Raw genomic sequence first — 21,497 nt, 5'->3', positions numbered from 1 at the left:
TCTCATCTGCCATAACATTAAAACCAGCTGCCTAATGTTGTGATGCCAAACCTTCGGAGCTCTGGGGCATCAAGGTGTGGACTCCACAAAACCTCTAAAGGTGTCTGGTGGTATCTGGCACCTAGACGCTAGCAGCAGATCCTGCAAGTTGCAAGGTCGGGCCTCTGTGGAAAGACCTTTTTTTCCTCCAGCACAACTTAAAGATGCTTGCTCAGGCTCAGACCTGGAACACAATTGTTTTTGCAGTGTACCAGGGCATATTATCCTGCTGAAAGAGGCCACCACCATTATAGAATACTAATCTATGAAGATGTGTATGTGGTCTGCAACAATGTTTAGTTAGGTGTTACGTGTCAAAGTAACATCCACATAAATGGCAGTTTTCAAGGTTTTCCAGCATTTCCCAGAGCATCAAATAGGCTTGCCTTTCGACCATAGAGTGCATCTTTACTGGGAACCCACATGGACCAAACCATCCACACAATGTAAAATAGAATGTGATTTATCGGACCAGACCACCTTCTTTCATTGTTTCATAGTCCAGTTCTGATTGTTGTTTGTCTGCAGCTACATAGCCTCATATACAGCCATGTTTGATCCAATCCATCCAATATGAACTTGTTCTAGAGCTCTTCTGAGGTGCATAATTCAGTCTTGAACATTCATGTCTCTGTCACCAGTTCATCAGTTGTCCTTCCTTGAACCCCTTTTGGTCAGTACTAACCTCAGCATACTGGAAACACCCCACTAGACCTGCTGTTTTGGAGATACTCTGACTCGGTAGACTAACCATAACTATTTGACCCTTGTCAAACTCACTCTGGTCTGTATGCTTGCCTGGTTTTCTGTGCCTTCATATCGCAACATATCAACCTCAGGAACTGACTGTTGTCTTGCTGCCCAATACAGGTACATCCTGAAACATGACATGTGCCGCTATAATGAGCTTTTCAACATCATTCGCATCACTCTCAGTGATTTTAATGTCATGGCTGATCATGTATTTCATATAAATGTTTTTTAAGGCAGGCTTTTCTTTTAAACAACAAAATTGTCAAATAGACAAGAGGTTTTAATCTGTGACTGGATTCACATTGGTCCCATTTTAGTCTGTTTAAATATGAGTTGGATACTTTTGGGGTATCCGGGTTTGCGTCTTTAAGCAATTCCTGATTACACCTTTAAAAGAACTGGCCTTCAAAAGATCATAAGCTCTACTTGCCAACTCTGGGATCTGAGCAGCCCAAATGAGCGTCTCTTATTTTACAGGACTTTGTAAATTTTACAACATGCTAGTGGGAGGCTCCCAGATGAGATGGGCTCATAAAAGGGCACAGATGCATGGTAGTTGGTATCTGTTTATTTCTGACAGCTCTTTACAATCGGTTAAACACTAAATGTCGCAGGCATCTGTGACCTAATACCTGAAGCACGCAAGAGAAGGCGATACAATGTCTGTAATGCAGAAGGGAAGGAAAATATATGTCCTTACAGTGTGAGTGGTATTCCCCATCACTGAATGTCTATTTTATTTATTCACAAAATCAGGCTTAGAAACTGTTTCTAAATTTGCGGAAGCAGTCAAGAGGACCTGCAATTTGATGACATCGTTATTACAGTGTGATGATGTTTGGTGTATTAGCAAGAAGATGATGGATGTGCATCTTAACCCTGTTCTGTGAGCCTCTCAGCATGCTCGGGCAAAGCGCTTCCTAATCGTTATCTTGTCCCCAGCCTCCAACTGGGCATCTAATACTGGACATGGAAAGTTAAGACTTCCTCATATATGCTTCTTTATTGGGCCAGAGATGTCAATGAGGTTTGACTTACAGCCAGCACTTTGTGAGTCGTATCTCTTTACATGGCAATGGAAAATGGCAAGCTTGAAACTCAGCACTTCTTAAAGCAAACATTTAAAGTACCATGCTGGGACCAAAGCGTTTCCACAACATTCTTATATTAAAACAGTTTATACAGGGATGGGGGGAATCAAATGTTTAGATTTATTGTCTCAATATGAAATTTTATTTCAAACAGGTGATGAGACAGTAGGATAAACAGTACGATGTGTAACATCATCTGTCCTTTTATTTCCTAGAGGATGATATTAACCCCATAAGATCTCTGCTTATTAGTTATGTGTTCCTTGTAAATAAAGGATTTACTGTAGCAAATACCACATAAATAAAACTATAATAATACATTAATAAGAAAATAATCCATGGCCAGAGGTTGTCACTCATCACTTATCATCTATACCACTTAATACATTTATTTCCAGGAAACTTAGCGCACGAGGTGGGGTACACCCTAGGCAGGGTGCCAATCCATCGCAGGGCACACACATTCCACGCACTTTGGGCAATTAGGGAATGGCACTTAGACATCTGCATGTCTTTGGACTGTGGGAGGAAACTGGAGTGCCTGGAGGAAACCCATCAAGCATGGGAACTACCAAACTCCAAGCACACAGAGGCGGGAATCGAACCTGCCCAGGGAATCAAACCCGTACCCTGGAGGTGCAAGTGCTAACCACTACACCACCGTGCCACCTAATGGCCAGAAATGTCACATATCATTTTTATTCTTCTAATACCACAGGAATTTTCAAGTTACTATTTTATATTAATTATAAAAAAAAAAACAGATAAGTTTATTCCTTTATGGCCATATTTAATTTTAAAGTACATCCATGAATCAGGTTAGTTGCTGTTATTACTTACGAAGCACTAGGGTGTTCAGAATATTATAGAGCACATTTATGAAATGAAAAACTACTTTTATTTCCCTATATAATTCCCTGGTACACTAATGCACTTAGGCCAGTGTTTCACTAGTGCTTAGATATCATCATGGTAATACATTTTCTCAGTCACAAGAAATTTTATAAGAGTCCCTGTTTGACTTGAACAGTGACTCTCACCCCCTATAAATTATAGTAAAAAATTTCCCTTTGTTTTTGGCACTTTCTCAAAGTTAATAAAATGAGAAAATCAGCTTTTGATGTTGTTTTGATGAGCTATTAAACTGACAAAAAAAAATTATTCCAATTTTTTCTTTTTTTTGTAAAAAAAAAATAGAAGCTAATACTGAAACTACAAAACAAATAGTTAACTGTTTACAGGGCAATCATCCAAGTCTCTTTGTATTTTTTTTATTGTATAAATAGTACAATTGATGTAAATCTATCATTTAAATTACAACTGTTCTCACAACTGTTATGCAAAATCTTTCCATTTATAATAATCAAGAAATGGTGTAAATTATATTATATATTACTATCGAAATAGTGTAAATATAAATTACTTATATTTTTGACAAAATTTACAGTAAATGTTGCAGTTATGAAAGTGATGAGGGTACAGGAAGTTGTTCAAAGTCCTGCATTTCTAGCATTAATTAGCTTTTTATTATTATTTAACGGTAATTGTACATTGTAATAAAGATTATTTGTTTTAAGTTAGTGATTCAGCATGTTAGGAGAAATTCTCTTTATTAATGTTAATATTTTTATTAATGTTATAACATTTTTAAATAATTCAGTTCAATTATATAATTGCCTTAATGGGTACCTACTATACTGGGTGTCCCAAAAATCATTAACCTACAGTATATATACTTGATTTTGCATTTATTGTTTATAACACAATATGGTCTACATGTTCATCTCATGATATGTTCTTTTTTTTTTTTTTTTTTTTTTTACAGATTTTGCTTAACATATTCAAATCTATATATTTTTCATTGGTTTCTGACTTTTTGGGCATTCAGTAGATTCCTACATCACTGTGATCAGAATGAGTCAACACATGTACATTCAATGCTGACCTGTTTTTATGGCATCTCTGTAAAAAGAGAGAAAGAGTTTTTTTTGACAACTTCGATCTTTGTATGGCTTCACATACGAGGTACTGTATTATTATGGTTAGAGGAAAATATGATATTTAATAAATATAAGTTACCTTTACTAAGCCAGGATTGTAAAATACAAAAAAACGGTTAGAGGTTCCACTACCTACATATGTGTCTCTTCCATAAGCTTCATTGTATGAGGTTAGCCATTTCCAGTCTGGTTTATAATCGAATTTGAGCTCACTCTTCACCCGCAACGAGGCTATCTCTTTACTTTCCTCTTGCTTCTATTGTCAATCATGGCCTTTATTGCTGGAAGCAGCCCTGACACACTGGGCATCATGTGAAACCATGGTCGACAGGAGGCAATAAGCTGGAGAATAGCAGCCATCTCAGGATAGTTCTCCATTCAGCATTGTCTCTCTCTCTCTCTTTCTTTCTCTCTCTTGCTTTCTGACCACCTTCTCTGTTCCTATCCTGCATTAAAGATAAAGAGGACAAATCAATAGAAGTCAAGCAAGTTAGATAAAAGCAGGTTGTGAGGAAAGCAATGCTGCTAGATGTGGTAAATTAAAGTAATCACAAATACCCTGGTGCCTGGACACATAAAATAGCTTCATGTCACACCTGTCACTGTCCAGTGCTGAGCCATTTGCTGGTCGTTCAGTAGAAGTCCATGTCTTGTGCCAGTACAATGAGACACCTTCCTATTTTCTTTTTGTATTTTATTTTATTTTATTTCCTTACTATCACATACTTTCCCCCTGGGTTGGGGTAGCATGAACATTAAGTGCAGCTCAAACACATTAATCATGATTTAAGTCTCTATATACATAAATTATGCATTTTTTTATTATTATTTTATTATGGAATACTGTATTTTAAGAATTAATTTAAGTAAATATAACATATTTTTTGTAAAGATGTATTTTTATTATTTACATTATTTACACTTTTAATCCTTCTGATAAAACATAAATCCACACAAAGCATTTCTCTTGAAGCTGTAAGGACAACACAAAGCACATATTGGCAGGGGTCTCTTAAGATTGGAAATCATTTTGATCTGATTTGTGATTAATAAAGGAAATGATTGCCAAATAAACGCACTTGTGACTTTTTTTTTTTTTTGGTCAAGATGAATCAATAGTGCATCACTGAACAGGTTGCATGGGTCTTTGGTCACCTTGGTCATCCATCATTCGAGCATACAGATACAGGTCAAACGGAATTATAGTGCACCAGAGAGAGCTCTTATCTTCTAACGCCAGCAGAGACACAGAGACGCCGATCAATACGAATACATACACCATGCTGCTGTAACGGAACCAGCTCCATACTGATTCACTGCCTTTTAAATAGCTGCTTACACACTGGCGTATTGCTGGAAGATTAAAATGACCTGTAACTCTGTGTTTATCTGCGCAAACTTCAAATCATCCCGAATATGACGTCATAATCGATTTCAGTTTCTTATTTCAGTAAAGGTATATAGCAAAATGCAAGGTTGACGAAAGGAATTGCACTGAAAGGAAATACACACAAAAACAACAACGTTTGATGTGTGATCTTTGTTTTCACGTGGGAAAAAACGTGAAGGTGCATTTTATCATGTTATGCCGCGCTGAAAAAAAAACCCTTAAATGTGCAATAATAAATTAGCTCATGTGAAAAACACGTTCTGTGTCCAAAAACAGATGGGTAAACTTCTCCTGGTATGACTTATTCCTGTGACATTTGCTGTTAAAGCGCGCAGGCGCTCGGCTTGAGATTGATTATTAAAACGAAGTTCACACTACAGTATAGCGCTCACTTCTACACTGTCCACACAGAGGCCACGATGCTGAATCGACAGTTTCTTAAGGTCCAGCTGGACTGAAACTAAACACTGATGTTGTCAGGTCAGCACCGGGGAGTCTGTTTTGTGTGTACTAGAATGAGCCGGAACAAGTTTCCGGGATTTGGAGACGTTTTTACGCACCAAAGCGTACAAGTGTGATCAGCTCACCCCGCGCGCTCCTGACATTTGCATGAGCCTAGACCACTGCAGTAAGGTTAGTGACAAAGTGAATGTGTTCATGTGCGGAAGAGTAGAATGTGCTGTTCTGATAATCATTATTTCACTGCAGTGGGTGCCATTACTTAATCTCTTTAATCTGTTTATTGATCACCTGCGGATTTTTTATTTCTTCAAGTTACTGTTACACTCTGAGAGTTTATTCAACAGTGTATATTTGCATTAAGGTTGATCATTCAGCACTTAGGTTTTCTTCCCTTATTTTCACATGATCACATGAAACATGAAGGTGCATTATGTCTTGAAACTGCATATGTAATACTAAGAAGACCAATCATGTAGATGATATGTGAGTACATTTTTTTTATTCAGATGTGAGCATAAAATTCAAACATATTTTTTCCCAAAGGATGGAGATAGATAGATAGATAGATAGATAGATAGATAGATAGATAGATAGATAGATAGATAGATAGATAGAAGTGTAAACATTTACTTGTGAAGTTTGTGTCTTCTCCTCCCAGCTCACACTTTTACCTTGACAGAAAGCTTTCTTAAGGTCACGGTTCTTAAGTTTGGTTCCAAGACTTTTTCTTTTTTCTTTTTTAAATCAGAGTTTAGTGCCTGGTGTGTCATCAAAACTTCTCAGAATGCAGCAAAGATCACCTATTTTGATAGTCTTCTACTATATAATAATAATCATATGATAATAATAATAATAATAATAATAATAATAATTAAAAATATTAAAATTTTATTTATTAGTAATTAAAAATATACTGTATATATTAAGTAAAAAAAAATAAGTGGGTCACAGAAACTACTACTGTATATAATACATGGGAAACAACTTTAAAAAAGTTAAGTAATGAAAATATCAGCCATTCAAAGTAGTACTTTGCTAACCTACTGTTACCTAGAACTGCCCTAAAGTTCTAAGCCCCAAAAAATGGAGGGTCTGTTTATTAGACACAATATGGACAGATTTGACAAAGAAGACAACTTAAGTTTAAGTTTAATTAACCTTTTAAAAAAGGTTAACCTTTTAAACCTTTAAAAGTTTAATTAAACTTTTACAGGGAACCAAAAGTTTTTTTTTAATGTTATACTGTATTTTAGAAAAATTACATTCATTGTATAAGTAATTCATTTCTTAAACAAATGATAGGAGACCATGGGTGATCTCAGTATCTTAAACATAAAAAGGAAAACTGAAATTGTGATGTTGTGATATAACACAGCCCAATAATAAGTAACAAATATTGAAAAGAAAAAGGCTTAAGGACTGATCCTTGGGGGACAACCTAAGCTAACCTGTAGCATGGCAGATTAGTATTTTGTTTGCAGTAAAATATGTGCTAGTTAAAAAGCATTTTACCCAGGCAAGATTGAAGACTGAACACCAACAGGTAAAAATGAGAATATTATGTTATGATAAGTACACTTCTCAGAGAATGGAATGCACTGTAGAGCATTTGTTGCACAAGCACATGTTTCAAACAAACTAACAAACAAACAAACAATAATGGTTCATAGTCTCTTATATTCACTACCCTTCATTCCCATACATGAAATCTTTTTACATACATTTGAACACCTGAAAATAACTAATTGTGTATTGACATGAAAATAAATTAATCATGTTTAAAATCACAGACTTTAGTCTTGTACAGTATGTAATTAGTCTGGTGTGCAAAGATGTAAAGTTAAATGTCAATGCAAAAGTGGGAAGTGTTTAAAACATATGGTATGTAACAAATATCCAAAACATATTTAATGAATAAGGCAGCGCAGTGTTGTAGTGGTTACCACTCTTCGCACCTCCAGGGTTGAGGGTTTGAGTCCCGACCTTGCCTGGTGGGTTCCTTTCTAGAACACAGGTTTCACAGTGATTCAGTGTATATGTTCTTCTGCCCTGCGACAGCCTGGCACCCCACCCAGGGTGTACTCTACCTTGTGCTCCGTGTCCACGGGATAGGCTCCAGGCCTCTTGTGACCCTGTACAGGATAAGCTGCATACAGAATGAGTGAAAGACATGGGAGAACATATTGATTATCCAGAATATATGTAATAATTATCCACGCATGACACAAATAACACGTCATATGATATTTCTAATGTTTTTAATAATAATTAAGAATTTAATTAGCTGTAGTTATATATACTGTACTGTACAGAACAGTGTTTTTTTTATATCTCAGCTTTTTCAAAGCATACACTCATCCATGATACTGCACCCTTGGCGCAAAGAAGGTCTAACTTAGTGTCCCTATAGTAGTAGTTTGATAGTGTTAAGGATTGACCCTCTGACCATCTGATTGGTAAAACCAAGCTCATACAGTACTTTCAGTGTTTCTTTGGTTTGTAGTCATACAGTAAGATCACAGCTTAACCAGGGTGACCTGTAGGAAATTTCAGCTTCCCAGCATGACCTAGGAATTTTTAAACTATGCCTGAAAACCTTGTGGTGGAGCAACAGAGATTTATGATCCATAGATCTAGTGCAGGTCTACCTTATGTTTCTGTACGCCTATCTGTGATCAGTCATAGTAAGCTATAGTGAATTATAGTGAGTTTTAAGTGCCAGGATGGTATCATGTTAACTTCAATTTTTTTTTCTTTTTTTTCACAAGCAAATTAATGTTGTGATTAATGTTTTTAAAAACAAGTGTTTTATATCATATGTACAATATATACTACCTGGAGCACTGTTAGCACAAGTCTTTCCTTAGAGATCTGTGGTCTTACCAAACCATGGCATTTCCTTCCCCATGAATACACCTGCGCTTGCATTATTACACTTGATGCTTCCCTGGAGCTTACGAGGTTCGTAACGTTTGTAGACTGGTCCGATTTGTCTCAAAAATCATCATCATGGCCAGGCTGTTTGAAACTATACTAAGTGTTTGGACTGGTGATCTATTGGTTAAATGTTAAACGGTGATTTTATCTGGCAACCTCGACCTAAACCTCAGCCCAATCTGGCAACCCTGCTGGGGTCCGGTGTGTGCTGTCGGTTGTGCCGTGTCTCGCGCGCAGGGAGCAGCGGCAGCGGCGGCTAATTATCCAAAGTCCGTGCTTCATTTGCATATCCCGCGCGGCCCGACTGGAAAGCAGCCAATCCCAGCGCGCGCGCGCAGCCCGGCTTCACTCCTGATGCGCGAGCCTGTATCATCATCATCAGACCTCCGCCATGCGCGAACCCCGTAGCGCTGACACCGTGTAACGTCCCGCAACCCCGAGTATCCGCCGAGCCGCGCGCCAGTCCACACGCGTCGCGTCCGCCACCGATGCGCGAGCGCAAAAACCAAGCAGGATGTCCCGGCGCAAGCAGGCCAAGCCTCAGCACGTAGCCACGGGAGAGGAGGACACGGAGCAGCGCGGGAGAGGCGCGGAGAGCGGTACGCATCAGCACCAGGGGGGACACGGGGAGATCCGGGGACATGTGCCGCGCACTTTTCACTCCATGTTCTGCAACTTGCTCTTAGCAGCATAATCCATGTGTGTGTGTGAGAGAGAGAGAGATTACGTTATTGCGACTTTAATTTATCTTAGCAGAAGAGAAGTTTCAAGTTTAACCAATTATTTTAGATAACGCAATGTTGCAACTTGTAAAGCAGTTTTGTGGTCATCAAAAAAAAGAGATGAGGGACCTGACAACAAAAGTTTAATAACAGTCACAACTTGCTTAAGATGGTACTCAAAATATTCTGGGGAAAAAAAAAACTTTTACCTTATGTCGGGGTTTTGCATTGAATCTAGAGCATAAAATATAGAGCTGTGAACAGTTTATCAGGTTAACTCCGTGTGCGTGTGTATGTGTGTGTGTGTGTACGCGTGTGTTGCCACTTCTCCCTCATAGCTGATCTGTTTGCACCGTTTGAAACACTTCAACCATAAATATTTTTTTCAATCAACAAATGCTAACTTATAATAATAATAATAATAATAATAATTATTATTATTATTATTAATATTAAAGCGTGGTAGAATAGGTTGAATGACACTAATTTTAAGATTAATTTTTTAACAAACCATTGGCGCAACTATTAACGCAGCTTCTTACTTCATATACAACCCAGACTTTTAAAAATTGGGTAGCATAATTATTGTACACTGATTAAGTTACACAATTAATTATTAAAAATAAAATGAAAAAAAGATTAAAAAAACATGTCCAATGAATTCCTAAATTCTGTCATTGTCATTTAATAAAGCAGGTTAGGTTTGTATTAAATTCGCGCCATTACTCAGACCAAGTTATAATACGATTTTATTCCTATTCTTTGCTCAGACCATCTTTTAGTAAGACATCTTTCATTAGAAAAGTTAATTACTCAAATGATCCTGAGTTTTTTTTTTAATGCAGTTAATTGCGGCTCCTGTTTTAATGAACCCAGAGTTCTGGCCTAAAACTTTAAAGTGTTCTGTGCGTTTTATGTTAAAAAAAAAGCAAGCTTATTAATACATGTGCTTAAAGAATATAAGCGTGTGCATATAAATAAAAAATGAATTTTAAATATTGTTCACATATTATTTTAGATTGTATTTTTTTTATTATTATTACTATAAGGAGCTGTTTTATAGTAACAGTTCTAATCGATTTAACCCAACCCATTTAATCCAACCTGAGGAATTATTTATTATTTAATAATACAGAATTATGAATCCTGTTATTGAGAAGGGGTTGAGAAATGGCGAGGCTCGTATAATTATCGTTAGTGTCGTCTATGTAAATGAAGTGCACACAAACTGAGTGGGCTACAGTGAGTGTAGTCGTTGTCGTGCACTCGATTTGGACGGCTGAAGTGTTGGTGTGTTTCATTCGCTAATGGGGTGCTTCATTTGATCTGCACTCTCTCAGCCCTCTTCAATGCGCTCTCACCTTCCCGCGTGTGTGTGTGTGTGTGTGTGTCTGTATGTGAGGAACTTGTGCAGGACCACCCACACGCTTAATGAAATGAGACGAGCCACTGACCCACACTGTAACCGGCCCGTGTGTGAGTGAGGAAGGATCACAATACAGACTGCAGGCAGAAAATCAGACCAGTTATTTTATTTAAAGCGCTGGGAAATAATCTGACTATGTATCGGTGGGTCGTACAGACTAGTACCATTACCACATTCGTGACAACACCATTAATGTAAGCCTAACTGTGTATTTTATGGTCTAAAAAAGAACTGTTTTTTTATTATTGTTTTATTTTATTTTTTTAAGTATTGACTATTAGTTCATAACTAATAATTTAAAAAAAAAGCATTGACTTAAAATAAATGTTCTTTATTATACATGATCCGCTTTATTATTATTATTGTTGTTGTTGTTGTTGTTACATTTTTTAATGAAATCATGATGTGATATTAGGGCATATTAGTAATTATCATAATTTATGAATTAAGCTTCTTAATTCTTAAGAATTCTCTAAGTTCTTAATCATCCAACAACATCATGATTTATTTGTGCTTATGTTTTTAAACAGAAGTGTATTAATAAGTCATATTGCTTGTGTAATATTACAGCAATTTACCAGTTATTGTGATGTTTAGATTTTTTAAAAAGGGACACTCATATCTTAATTAACCAGAACTATTTCAAGGTAATTTCATAGTTTATCAGTTCAGAATGGTTTCATGATGTGTGTAGATTCAGGATTCAGTATGTACTGTATTGCTTAAATTGACATGTGAAAATAGTGTACTGTAAGGAACATAATGAGAGTGTGGACAACTGATATAGGCTACTCTTATCTACACAATCTTCTAAAAACTAATTAAATGTATTAATCTTCACAGATTAAATATTGACACTGGATTATACCAAGGATCTCTCTCCCTTTCTCTCTCTCTATTTCTCTCTCTCTCTCTCTTAGTGTATACGGTGAAGTTGTTGAATCACTAAAAAAGATGTAAAAAAAAATTCACAAAATATCTAGAAAATATTTGTATACTGACAATGGAATAGTCAAAATAGTCAAATAGTGTTAATTTGCTGTGGACTGACGGGTTGGATGTGAATTGTTTAAAAATACTGAAAATCAATAGTTACTATGGAATTTCATTCAATAAACTCCCAGAACATTATCAGCTGGATCTTGGGTGCATAACAATACAGGATGAGAGCCTCTGTAGTTGCTAAATTGATTAGATATATGTTTATCTAGATTAGTAAATCATTCATAAACTTATGGATGCCTATTGACACATGTTTTTTTTCTTTGTGGTTCTTCCCATCAGTGATCTTGAATAAAGGTGGCAGTGAGGAGATCCATAGCGAGAGCTGCAGTGGAAATGTAGAGACTCTTGTCTGTAAAACATGTTGTGCTGAATTTTTCAACTGGTCAGAGTTACTGGAGCACCAGAATAAATGCACTGAGGAGCCTTCTGTGCTCATTGTACAGGAGGATGAAAGATTTCCTTCCCCTCAGGGATCTCCTACGGAATCCTTCTTAAGTGCTCACAGTGACCCAGCTGAAACTGAGAACATGGAACCTGAGTCTGAATCGTCTGAGAAAGAAGAAGAAAATGTCAGTCTTCCTGAAGAAAATTATGCAGTTGGAGCAGATGACCCTATGGATACTACTGCACCTGTGGATAAGATATCAAACCCAAGCCCTCTTCCACCAGACTCTAGTGAGAGCTCTAATCCTTTACCTTTATCGTGTCTAAGCACAAACTATGGCATTCCCAGCACAAATGTAACCTTGGAGATTCTCCATAGTACCAGGGTAGCAGTTGCACAGTTTTCCCAAAGTATCCAAGGTGATGGATCTGGAGGTAAGGCGAGCTCAGTGGCAATACCCATGATTTTGGAACAGCTAATGGCATTACAGCAGCAGCAGGTCCACCAGCTGAAACTCATTGAGCAGATCCGCAATCAGGTAGCTGTGATGAACAGGCAGCCAACACAAGCTGCGCTAAATCCAGCCTCAAAGGCATTTCCCTCAGTTTCTTGCACTTACCATTTCCATGGAGGAGGCATGGCCCCTCCTCCTGTACTTCCATTATCCGGAGTCATGCCTTCTACCGTGAACGGCCAGGCTTCTGTATCCCAGGCATCCAGACTGGAAGGCCCGTCATTTCGGGTATCCCAGCAACATAATGAAAAATCCAATCCTAAAGAAAATGGTAGTACCCCAATTTCCTCAGTAAACCCAAATGCTCCTCTATCTACATATACTGGAATGTCTGCTTTATTGCCATCTTGCAATGGTGCTCTCTCTAATGCTGGTCATACCCAGCCTCTGAGCTCACCTCATCCCCATTCAGTAAGCCAGAGCAATGTTGTCAACACTTCTGCCAACTTACCACTGCTACCTCAAAGCCCTCCCAGTGGAGTCATCTTCCCAAACCCACTTGCCAGCATTGCAGCCACTACCAATGCACTAGAACCACTTGCTTCTATGATAAAGCATCGCAAGAGTAAAATGCCCAACACCTCTATATTTGAAACAAAGCCCAGCTCTGAGGACCCATTTTTCAAACACAAATGCAGGTTCTGTGCCAAGGTATTTGGCAGTGACAGTGCCTTGCAGATCCACCTGCGATCTCACACGGGTGAGAGGCCCTTCAAATGTAACATATGTGGCAACCGTTTCTCCACTAAAGGAAACCTGAAAGTTCACTTTCAAAGGCACAGAGACAAATATCCACATGTACAGATGAATCCATACCCAGTGCCAGAATATCTCGATAATATTCCAACAAGCTCTGGTATTCCCTATGGGATGACTTTTCCTCCAGAGAAAACAGGATCAACATGGTTAGACAGCAAACCTATTCTGCAGACGCTAAATCCCAGACTAGGTCTGCAGATACCCCCAACAGTAACAAGTGTGGAAAACAGTGAGTCCTTCATCAATGCACCGACAGAAAGATCTCCACAAAGGTCCTCACTAGCTAAAAATGAAAGTATACAATTGTCTCCAAATGCCCCTAGTACTGACAAGGAAATTCCTATACAATCTGACAGCCACATTGATACTCCTAAGATGGCAGCGTGCATCCAGTTAAACAAGGAGGCAAGCACTACAGTACATTTAAAAGCTTGTGAAATTAACCTACCTACAAACTGTGTGACTGATCCAGGTGAGAATTTTATCCCTGCAAGTCACAACATGGTTTCAAAATTTCCATCAACAGAAGCAACCATTAGAGCAAATACACCAGAGTCCACTGATGTGATTACCCCGGTGATAAAATCTTCGACTCCTTCTCAAATCTCAGAGCACATTAAAGCCAGGCTTCCATTTGGTGGAGTCCAAGAATCTCTGCAGACATCGGAAACATCCAAACTCCAGCAACTTGTGGAGAACATTGACAAAAAGATGATGGACCCCAATCAGTGTGTGATCTGCCACCGGGTCCTCAGCTGCCAGAGTGCGCTTAAGATGCATTACCGAATTCACACTGGTGAGAGGCCTTTTAAATGTAAGGTTTGTGGCCGTGCCTTCACTACAAAAGGCAACCTGAAGACACACTTTGGCGTCCACCGTGCAAAGCCTCCTCTTCAAGTTCAGCACTCCTGCCCAATTTGTCAGAAGAAATTCACCAACGCTGTTGTGTTACAGCAGCACATTCGCATGCATATGGGTGGCCAGATTCCTAATAACCTCCAAAGTCTCCCAGCAGATGCTATTCAGGAAAACAATCATGAGTTGATTCTTGAAGAGAAGAGTTTCGACAGTGTGAATGATTATGATGATGATGAGGATGATGGCCTTGATGATATTTCATGCGAAGAGGAAGATATTTCAGAAAATATTGAAAACCCACTTAACAGTTTTTCAGACAGTAGTTCATCCCAGGTTTCACCGTTGTCTCATGATGTATCTGATGTTAGAACATCAAACGGTGGCTCGACAAATAGTCTTAACCATTTACCTGAACAGAAGGTTATAAGTAGCATTTTTGACCACCGCCCAGACAATAGCTCTCCGTCCACAGCAGATTTAGAGAACCAAAGTACTTTCTTACCAGAGTCAGCCAATGTCATTCATCCAGTAACACTGACAAAATGTCCAGCTGAGGTCCTACATGACAGTCCGATTTCACTGAACATTACCTTTGATAAGCATGAACGAGCACCTACAGTTAAACATGAAATGTCTGCGTCCCCAGTCCCTAATACAATAAATGGAGCAGTGTATGATCAGATCAGGAAGTCTTCAGTCTTGGAGCATGGTAAGATTGTGCTAATTATTTAATCACCTGTAGGCCTAGAAAGCATAAACATTCAAAAGATACTAGGAAATTGCAGATAAAATTTTACTAACATAATTTTGACTCATCTACTGTACTACCTTCTTTGTAATTTATATTTGTTTTGTTATTGAAAGTTATGTTGGTACTTATTGTGGTCTACACTAAAGGTTTATTATTGCTTTCTTAGGAATGTGCCAGAGGTCCAGTGATATGGAGGACAGAATACAGGCCACAGTTAAGATGGAAATGGAAAGTTGCAATAGACCATACACACCTAAAGAAAGCCCTTTTCCTGTATTTGGATCTATTCCATCTTCACCAACTCCCTCTGAAGCAATAATCTCAGGCATGACTTCACTGTTTGGTAGCCCACCACCACGACGAACCCCTAAACAACACAACTGTAATGTCTGTGGGAAAAACTTCTCTTCGGCAAGTGCCCTACAAATCCATGAGCGCACACATACTGGTGAAAAACCTTTCGCCTGTTCCATCTGTGGCCGTGCCTTCACAACAAAGGGCAATCTCAAGGTATGTTAGTATCCAACACAGGAACTCACAATACAGCTAAGTGTTCTATATATATATTAAAGGAAGTATATGCACTGTGTTTATATATATACACTAATCCATGATGACTTTTTTATTTATTTTCCTTCCTGCAGGTACACATGGGCACTCACATGTGGAATAACATACCTGCACGGAGAGGTAGGCGCTTGTCTGTGGAAAACCCACTGGCTCTTTTAGGTGCTGAGGCTCTCAAGTTCAACGAAGTATTTCAGAAGGACCTTGCAGCAAGGGCCATGAACATGGATCAGAACTTCTGGAGTCGATATGCTGTAGCCATTAGCAATGGCTTAGCCATGAAAAACAATGAAATTTCTGTCATTCAGAATGGGGGGGTACCTCAACTTCCTACTGTAGCCATGGATAAGACAAGCAGTGGCAACAGCTCGTCAATCCGAGCCCTTGGAAAAACAAGTGTAGACCATGCATCTGGACGACACTTCTCCGTGTTGATGGATGACAATAAAGAGATTAGAATTAATTAAACTCAGAGAAGAGTGGAAATAATCTTGTATGCAAAAATGCATGTGGAACTACAACAGATGCTTCAGTATGTACCTGATGACTTTCAACTGTATATAAATTTCCAATGGTAACTTTTTCTATTGACTGGTTTCGTTGTTCTACTTTATGGAATGTTTAAAGCCAGACAAAACAAAAAGCCAGACATAAATAACTGTAACACAGTGGTTGTATGGTACTGTATGTGGACAATCAGTCACTAGCAGTAGTACAAACTGCAACATACACACAGATTGCATTTGATTTTAATTTTGTACCAACCATTAGCTACGAGAGTCCAAAATCAAATGATTTTTATTGTACAATCTTGAACAAGTTACCACTGAAAGTAAAACTGTGTTTAGTGTGTCCACTCGGGGTTTTATCAGGATAAAGCACTGGCTTTGTTGTAAAGCTTAAAAGAAATTTTGATAAATTGATCAAGATATCAGTTTGCTGGTAAAATAGTACAATAGTTTAATTGCCATGAAGTAGAATATTCTTAAAGATATATTCTCTAGTTGCAATTTTGACAAATAATCAAAAATAAAAAGATGTAACTGTATACATTTAGATTAATCTTTTTGTATTTATTATAAGGGATTTATATTGCTTTTCCTCTATGTTTTTTTTTCACAGAAAATAAAATGCAATGGGTTTAAAAGATATGGTATGATTGGTGCTTTTGTAGCTTACTGCTTTAATATGCACTTATGTGAATGAGTAATTACAGTATGTTTACCAGTGTTTTGCCAAATGTAACATTTTTGACCATTAACAACATTTGTGTCTGTGTGTAAATTATCGGAATTAAATGTTGTGTTATTATTTTTATTTTGCAATGCAATTTGTGCAGGAAAGTATGGTTTGGGAAAACCCATAATATATCACATAAATAACCCATAATATACAACTTCAACAGACAAAAATAGGTTTTGACTGAGATTTATTTAAAATAAAAAATCTTTTTAAACTTGCTCAGGCGTATTTCCCAGATATTGTTGGATAAGGAGCTTATTTAACATAATATTAGTCTGTGGAAAGATCAAAGACCTTGCCAGCTCTGTAGGTACTGTAGGGGCGATTTTCTCAAATCATCTAGTGTGATTTCCTCAAACAATGAACATCACATTTTGATCAAGTTGTCTAGTGTAAAACCACTGTAGTGGTTTACATTTTGCCTATGTTAAACTATAGCCTATATTAGAAACTGCATCCTTCTGTACAAATTGTATGGCAAATTTGTGTATGTACTGTATGTCAAAACAATTGTAACTATAAATTGTAATTGTAAGAGGTAAGTTATAAATTACTAAATAGTAATATTTCAAACTGCAACATCTGTAATTATTAGCACCCTTTATAATTATAGAGGAATTTAAGTTATCCCTATTTTTACACCATAAAACACATAGACCACTCCCCCCAAAAAAATAAACCAGATGTTAAAGTACCAGATACTAATTTTTTGCTTTTAATGATCGTTTGCTTTAAATAGATGTTGATCTGCTTTATTATTATTACATTTTTAATTAAACTATTGATGTGATATACATACAGTAAGGGCATATCAGCAATTATCAACTTTTCAAAGTGCCTTTTTACAATAATCTAAACCAGCAACATGGTGATCAATTTGTGCTTATATGTTTGAAACAGAAGTGTATTAAACCATAATGTTAGTGTTATATTACAGCAATTTTAATAGGCTACTAGAAGACCAGAAGTCTTCTTATTGGCCCAGGTGAGCATTTGCAAAGGTCAAGCAGGCTGTTGTGTACTTTATCTGGAGTGGTGTCCTCCTTGGTCTGCGCCCGTGGAACCCAGCGGTGTGCAGTGTCCGTTGGACTGTCTGTCTGTTGCCACCACCAGATTCATCAGGATGGCCTTGGTGGTGATCCTTAGATTCTTTTTTTTCCCCTCTCTCACTATCCTCCTGGCCAGCACAGGAGTCACTTTTGGCTTCCGACCACTTCCTCTGAGATTTTTCAGTGTGGAATGTCTTGTATTTTTTAATACACTGCACTGTAGCTACTTGAATTTTAAAACAATTATATATGTTCATTTATAGCACTTTCCTGACTTGTGCAATGTGCAGCCGCAGGTCCTCAGTAAGCTCCTTTGGCTTAGCCATGACTGTCCACAAACCAACAGCAGAGAGCTTCTGTTTTTCACCTGTTGAGTTAATTAAAACAGCTGTTCCCAATGAATCAGGGTAATTAGGATGCTTCAGAACAGCTTGGAATATTTGGAATGGTTTAGAATTTTGGATTTTCCCATAGACTGTGACAGTTTGCGAAGGCTATGAACAATTGAGTTTGAACAAAACTTTTTGTTCAAATGTAAATAAAAGCTGAGAATTTTTTTTTCCACAATAATGCCTTTTGTACAGTACATGGTCATATTACCTATTGGGAGAAGCCTGTGTCATTTCCAAAAAAAAAAAAAAAAAAAAACCCTGCTGGTTGAATGAAGGTAACTTTAAGTCAGAATTTGCCAGGGGTATGAATATTGTCGCGCTTTAGATATATTGTTATCTAACAGTATGACATAAAAGATGATGATGACGCTGTCCACTGTTATATTTAATGATACGTCCATTGTTACATGAGGAGGGTTGACTGCTGCACCGGGGTTTCAGTAGCTTTGAGCTCGTACACGACGCTGCCTACTGTTACATTCAGTAGAGAATGCCAATGCCACACTCACAGTATGACATAAACATTGATGATGATGCTGTCTACTATCTACCTGTATAAATAGAGACCGGCAGTGGTGCAACCTACAGAAGTTCAACTAGATGCTAAGTGGTACTGAGAGGAAACGTGTCAAGAACAAAGAATGTGTGGAACTGCTGGATAGAGCATACAAAGAGTTCAAGACACAGAACAAAGCAAGACAAGACCAGGGAAGCATGTATTTTATATGTTTTATGGAAGGCTGGTCTGAAAAATCTGCATAAGATTTAAGGCCAAGAGGATGAGGCAGTCAAACAAAGCATAACCAGAGACACAAAAAACTAATAAATCCAATATTATAACAAATGTAACCAACCTACTGGATTCCAACCCCTTTTAAACAACAGAAAATAATAAAAAAACGATATATATACAATTCCGATCAAACGTTTAAGACCACTTGAAAAATGGCAAAAAATCATATTTTGCATGGTTGGATCTTAACAAGGTTCTAAGTAGAGCTTCAACATGCAACAAGAAGAAATGGGAGTGAGACAAAAAAATTTTTGAGCATTCAATTAATTGAAAATAATGATTAAACTGAAACAGGCTGTTTTACAGCTGATCAAAATTTTAGGACCACATGCCTTTAAAAGGCCAAATCTGTGCAAAGATGTGGATTCATCATTATTTTCTGTTAGGGAGTCACACATTCTGGCAAAGGCAAAAGAACTCTTCCTTTTTGAACGTGGTCGGGTTGTTGAACTGCATAAGCAGGGTCTCTCACAGCGCGCCATCGCTGCTGAGGTGGGATGCGGTAAAACAGTCATTTGAAATTTCCTAAATGATCCTGAGTGTTATGGAGCAAAAAGTCAAGTGGATGACCCAAAAAAGTTTCACCAGCACTGAGCCAGAGTATCCAATTGGCTGTCTGTCAAGACACTGGACAATCCTCGACCCAAATTAAGGCCGTTACTGGTGCTGACTGCAGCCCCATAACCATCAGACGGCATCTGAGACTGAAGGGCTTCAAAAACAAAACGTCTTCAAAGACCTCATCTCCTTGAACGCTTGAACGACTTGGCAAGAGAGCACCAAACATGGGACATTTAAAGGTGGAAGAAAGTTTTATTCTCTGATGAGAAAAAATGTTACCTTGATGGTCCTGATGGTTTCCAACGTTACTGGCATGACAAGCAGATCCCACCTAAGATGTTTTCTACGTGCCACTGTGGAGGGGGCGCTATAATGGTCAGGGGTGCTTTTTCCTTCAGTGGAACAATGGAGCTTCAGGAAGTGCAGGGGCGTCAAACGGCCACTGGCTATGTCCAGATGTTGCAGAGAGCATTTTGTCATAACTGAGGGCCTTGTCTGTGTGATACAAATTGGTTTTTCAACAGGACAACACTACAGTACACAATGCCCGCAGGACAAGGGACTTCTTCTAGGAGAATAACATCACTCTTTTGGCCCATCCTGCGTGTTCATCTGATCTAAATCCAATTGAGAACCTTCAGGGATGGATGGCAAATGGACAGCAGTTCCAGACAGTAGATGCCCTTCGTGCGGCCGTCTTCACCACTTGGAGAAATGTTCCCACTCACCTCATGGAAACGCTTGCATCAAGCATGCCGCAACGAATTTTTGAAGTGATCAACAATAACAGTGGAGCTACTCAGTACTAAGTTCATGTTTGGAAGTTTGATTTCTGTTTTTGGGGGGTTTATGTTTTTTTTTGAAGTGGTCCTAAACTGTTGATCAGCTGTAAAACAGCCTGGTTTAGTTTAATCGTTGTTTTAATTAAATTGCATGCTCAAAAAATGTTTTGTCTCACTCCCATTTCTTCTTGTTGCATGTTGAAGCTCTACTTTGTTAAGATCCAACCATGCAAAATATGTTTTTTTTTTTGCCATTTTTCAAGCGGTCTTAAACTTTTGAGAACTTTTATTATTATTATTATTATTATTATTATTATTTCTGTTGTAGTCATATGAATTTAATAAAAATATGCATCTAATCGCCTGGCCACAAAGTATGCTAAAAAAAATAAAACTAAACTTTTTTTATTTTTTATTTTATTATTTGCAAGAGAGAGTTAAGTCAGCCGTCTCACTTGACTTGGAATATTTTTTTTTTATTATTTATTTATTTAACGAGCCTAAATAGAATGGCCAGCCTAAAGTCAATCAGAACTGCCGTTCTATACTGTGTAGTACGCAAGTGTACGAGAAGAAGGACGCTGGAGTGGCGCATGAGAATGACGTCATTTCGTACACAAGCGCAGCCAAGATGGCTGATAGCATCCCACTGAATCCTATGAGAAACAATTCCAAGAAACACCCTTATTACAATGCTGGCAGACCTTTCAGGTTAGAATTCTACTTCTATACTGTTAGAACCGCCTTTTTACAATATACAGTTGAGTTTTAATTGTTTAAATGTTAGTTCAACGCTAGTTCAGTAGTGTTATTTGGCTCGGTTTGGGAGATTGGAGCTAGCAGGCTAAACTAAGTGTTACTGTCAGCTGTCAGCGTCTCACTCGCAGGTCCAGGGACTGTGATACCATGTGACACTGTTGTCTGGACTTAATACACATTTAACGCTATGTTTCGTCGTTTTACCCAGTTTTTTTTTTTTTTGTATACAGCTGTTGTACGTTTATACAACTCATTTTACA

At 37.9% G+C, this 21,497-nt stretch overlaps 2 protein-coding genes across 4 annotated transcripts in view; both read left to right on the top strand.

The window, feature by feature from the left end:
* Positions 1-8,975: 8,975 nt before the first annotated feature.
* On the top strand, positions 8,976-16,689 carry sall3b (spalt-like transcription factor 3b). 2 transcript variants are annotated; one of them, XM_053491475.1, is made up of 4 exons: positions 8,976-9,271; positions 12,105-15,050; positions 15,259-15,602; positions 15,737-16,689. In XM_053491475.1, the coding sequence occupies exons 1-4, from the start codon at positions 9,187-9,189 to the stop codon at positions 16,124-16,126; spliced, it is 3,765 nt and encodes a 1,254-aa protein (XP_053347450.1). In that variant the 5' UTR covers positions 8,976-9,186; the 3' UTR covers positions 16,127-16,689. The 2 variants fall into 2 exon arrangements, with proteins under 2 accessions (XP_053347450.1, XP_053347451.1); XM_053491476.1 differs by lacking the exon at positions 8,976-9,271 and adding an exon at positions 10,929-11,014.
* A 4,415-nt stretch (positions 16,690-21,104) lies between these two features.
* atp9b (ATPase phospholipid transporting 9B) overlaps positions 21,105-21,497 on the top strand; it is a 44,403-nt gene continuing 44,010 nt past the window's right edge. For both annotated transcript variants that reach the window (XM_053492679.1, XM_053492678.1), the window contains exon 1: positions 21,105-21,189. In XM_053492679.1, the coding sequence (XP_053348654.1) occupies positions 21,110-21,189 (80 nt within the window). In that variant the 5' untranslated portion in view covers positions 21,105-21,109. The remainder of the gene's footprint in view (positions 21,190-21,497) is intronic.

This window comes from Clarias gariepinus, chromosome 3 (genome assembly GCF_024256425.1).
Source record: "Clarias gariepinus isolate MV-2021 ecotype Netherlands chromosome 3, CGAR_prim_01v2, whole genome shotgun sequence".
NCBI classification, from domain to species: Eukaryota; Metazoa; Chordata; class Actinopteri; order Siluriformes; family Clariidae; genus Clarias; species Clarias gariepinus.
Note: the sequence above shows the minus strand (reverse complement) of the source record. Positions and strands in the feature narration are given on the sequence as shown.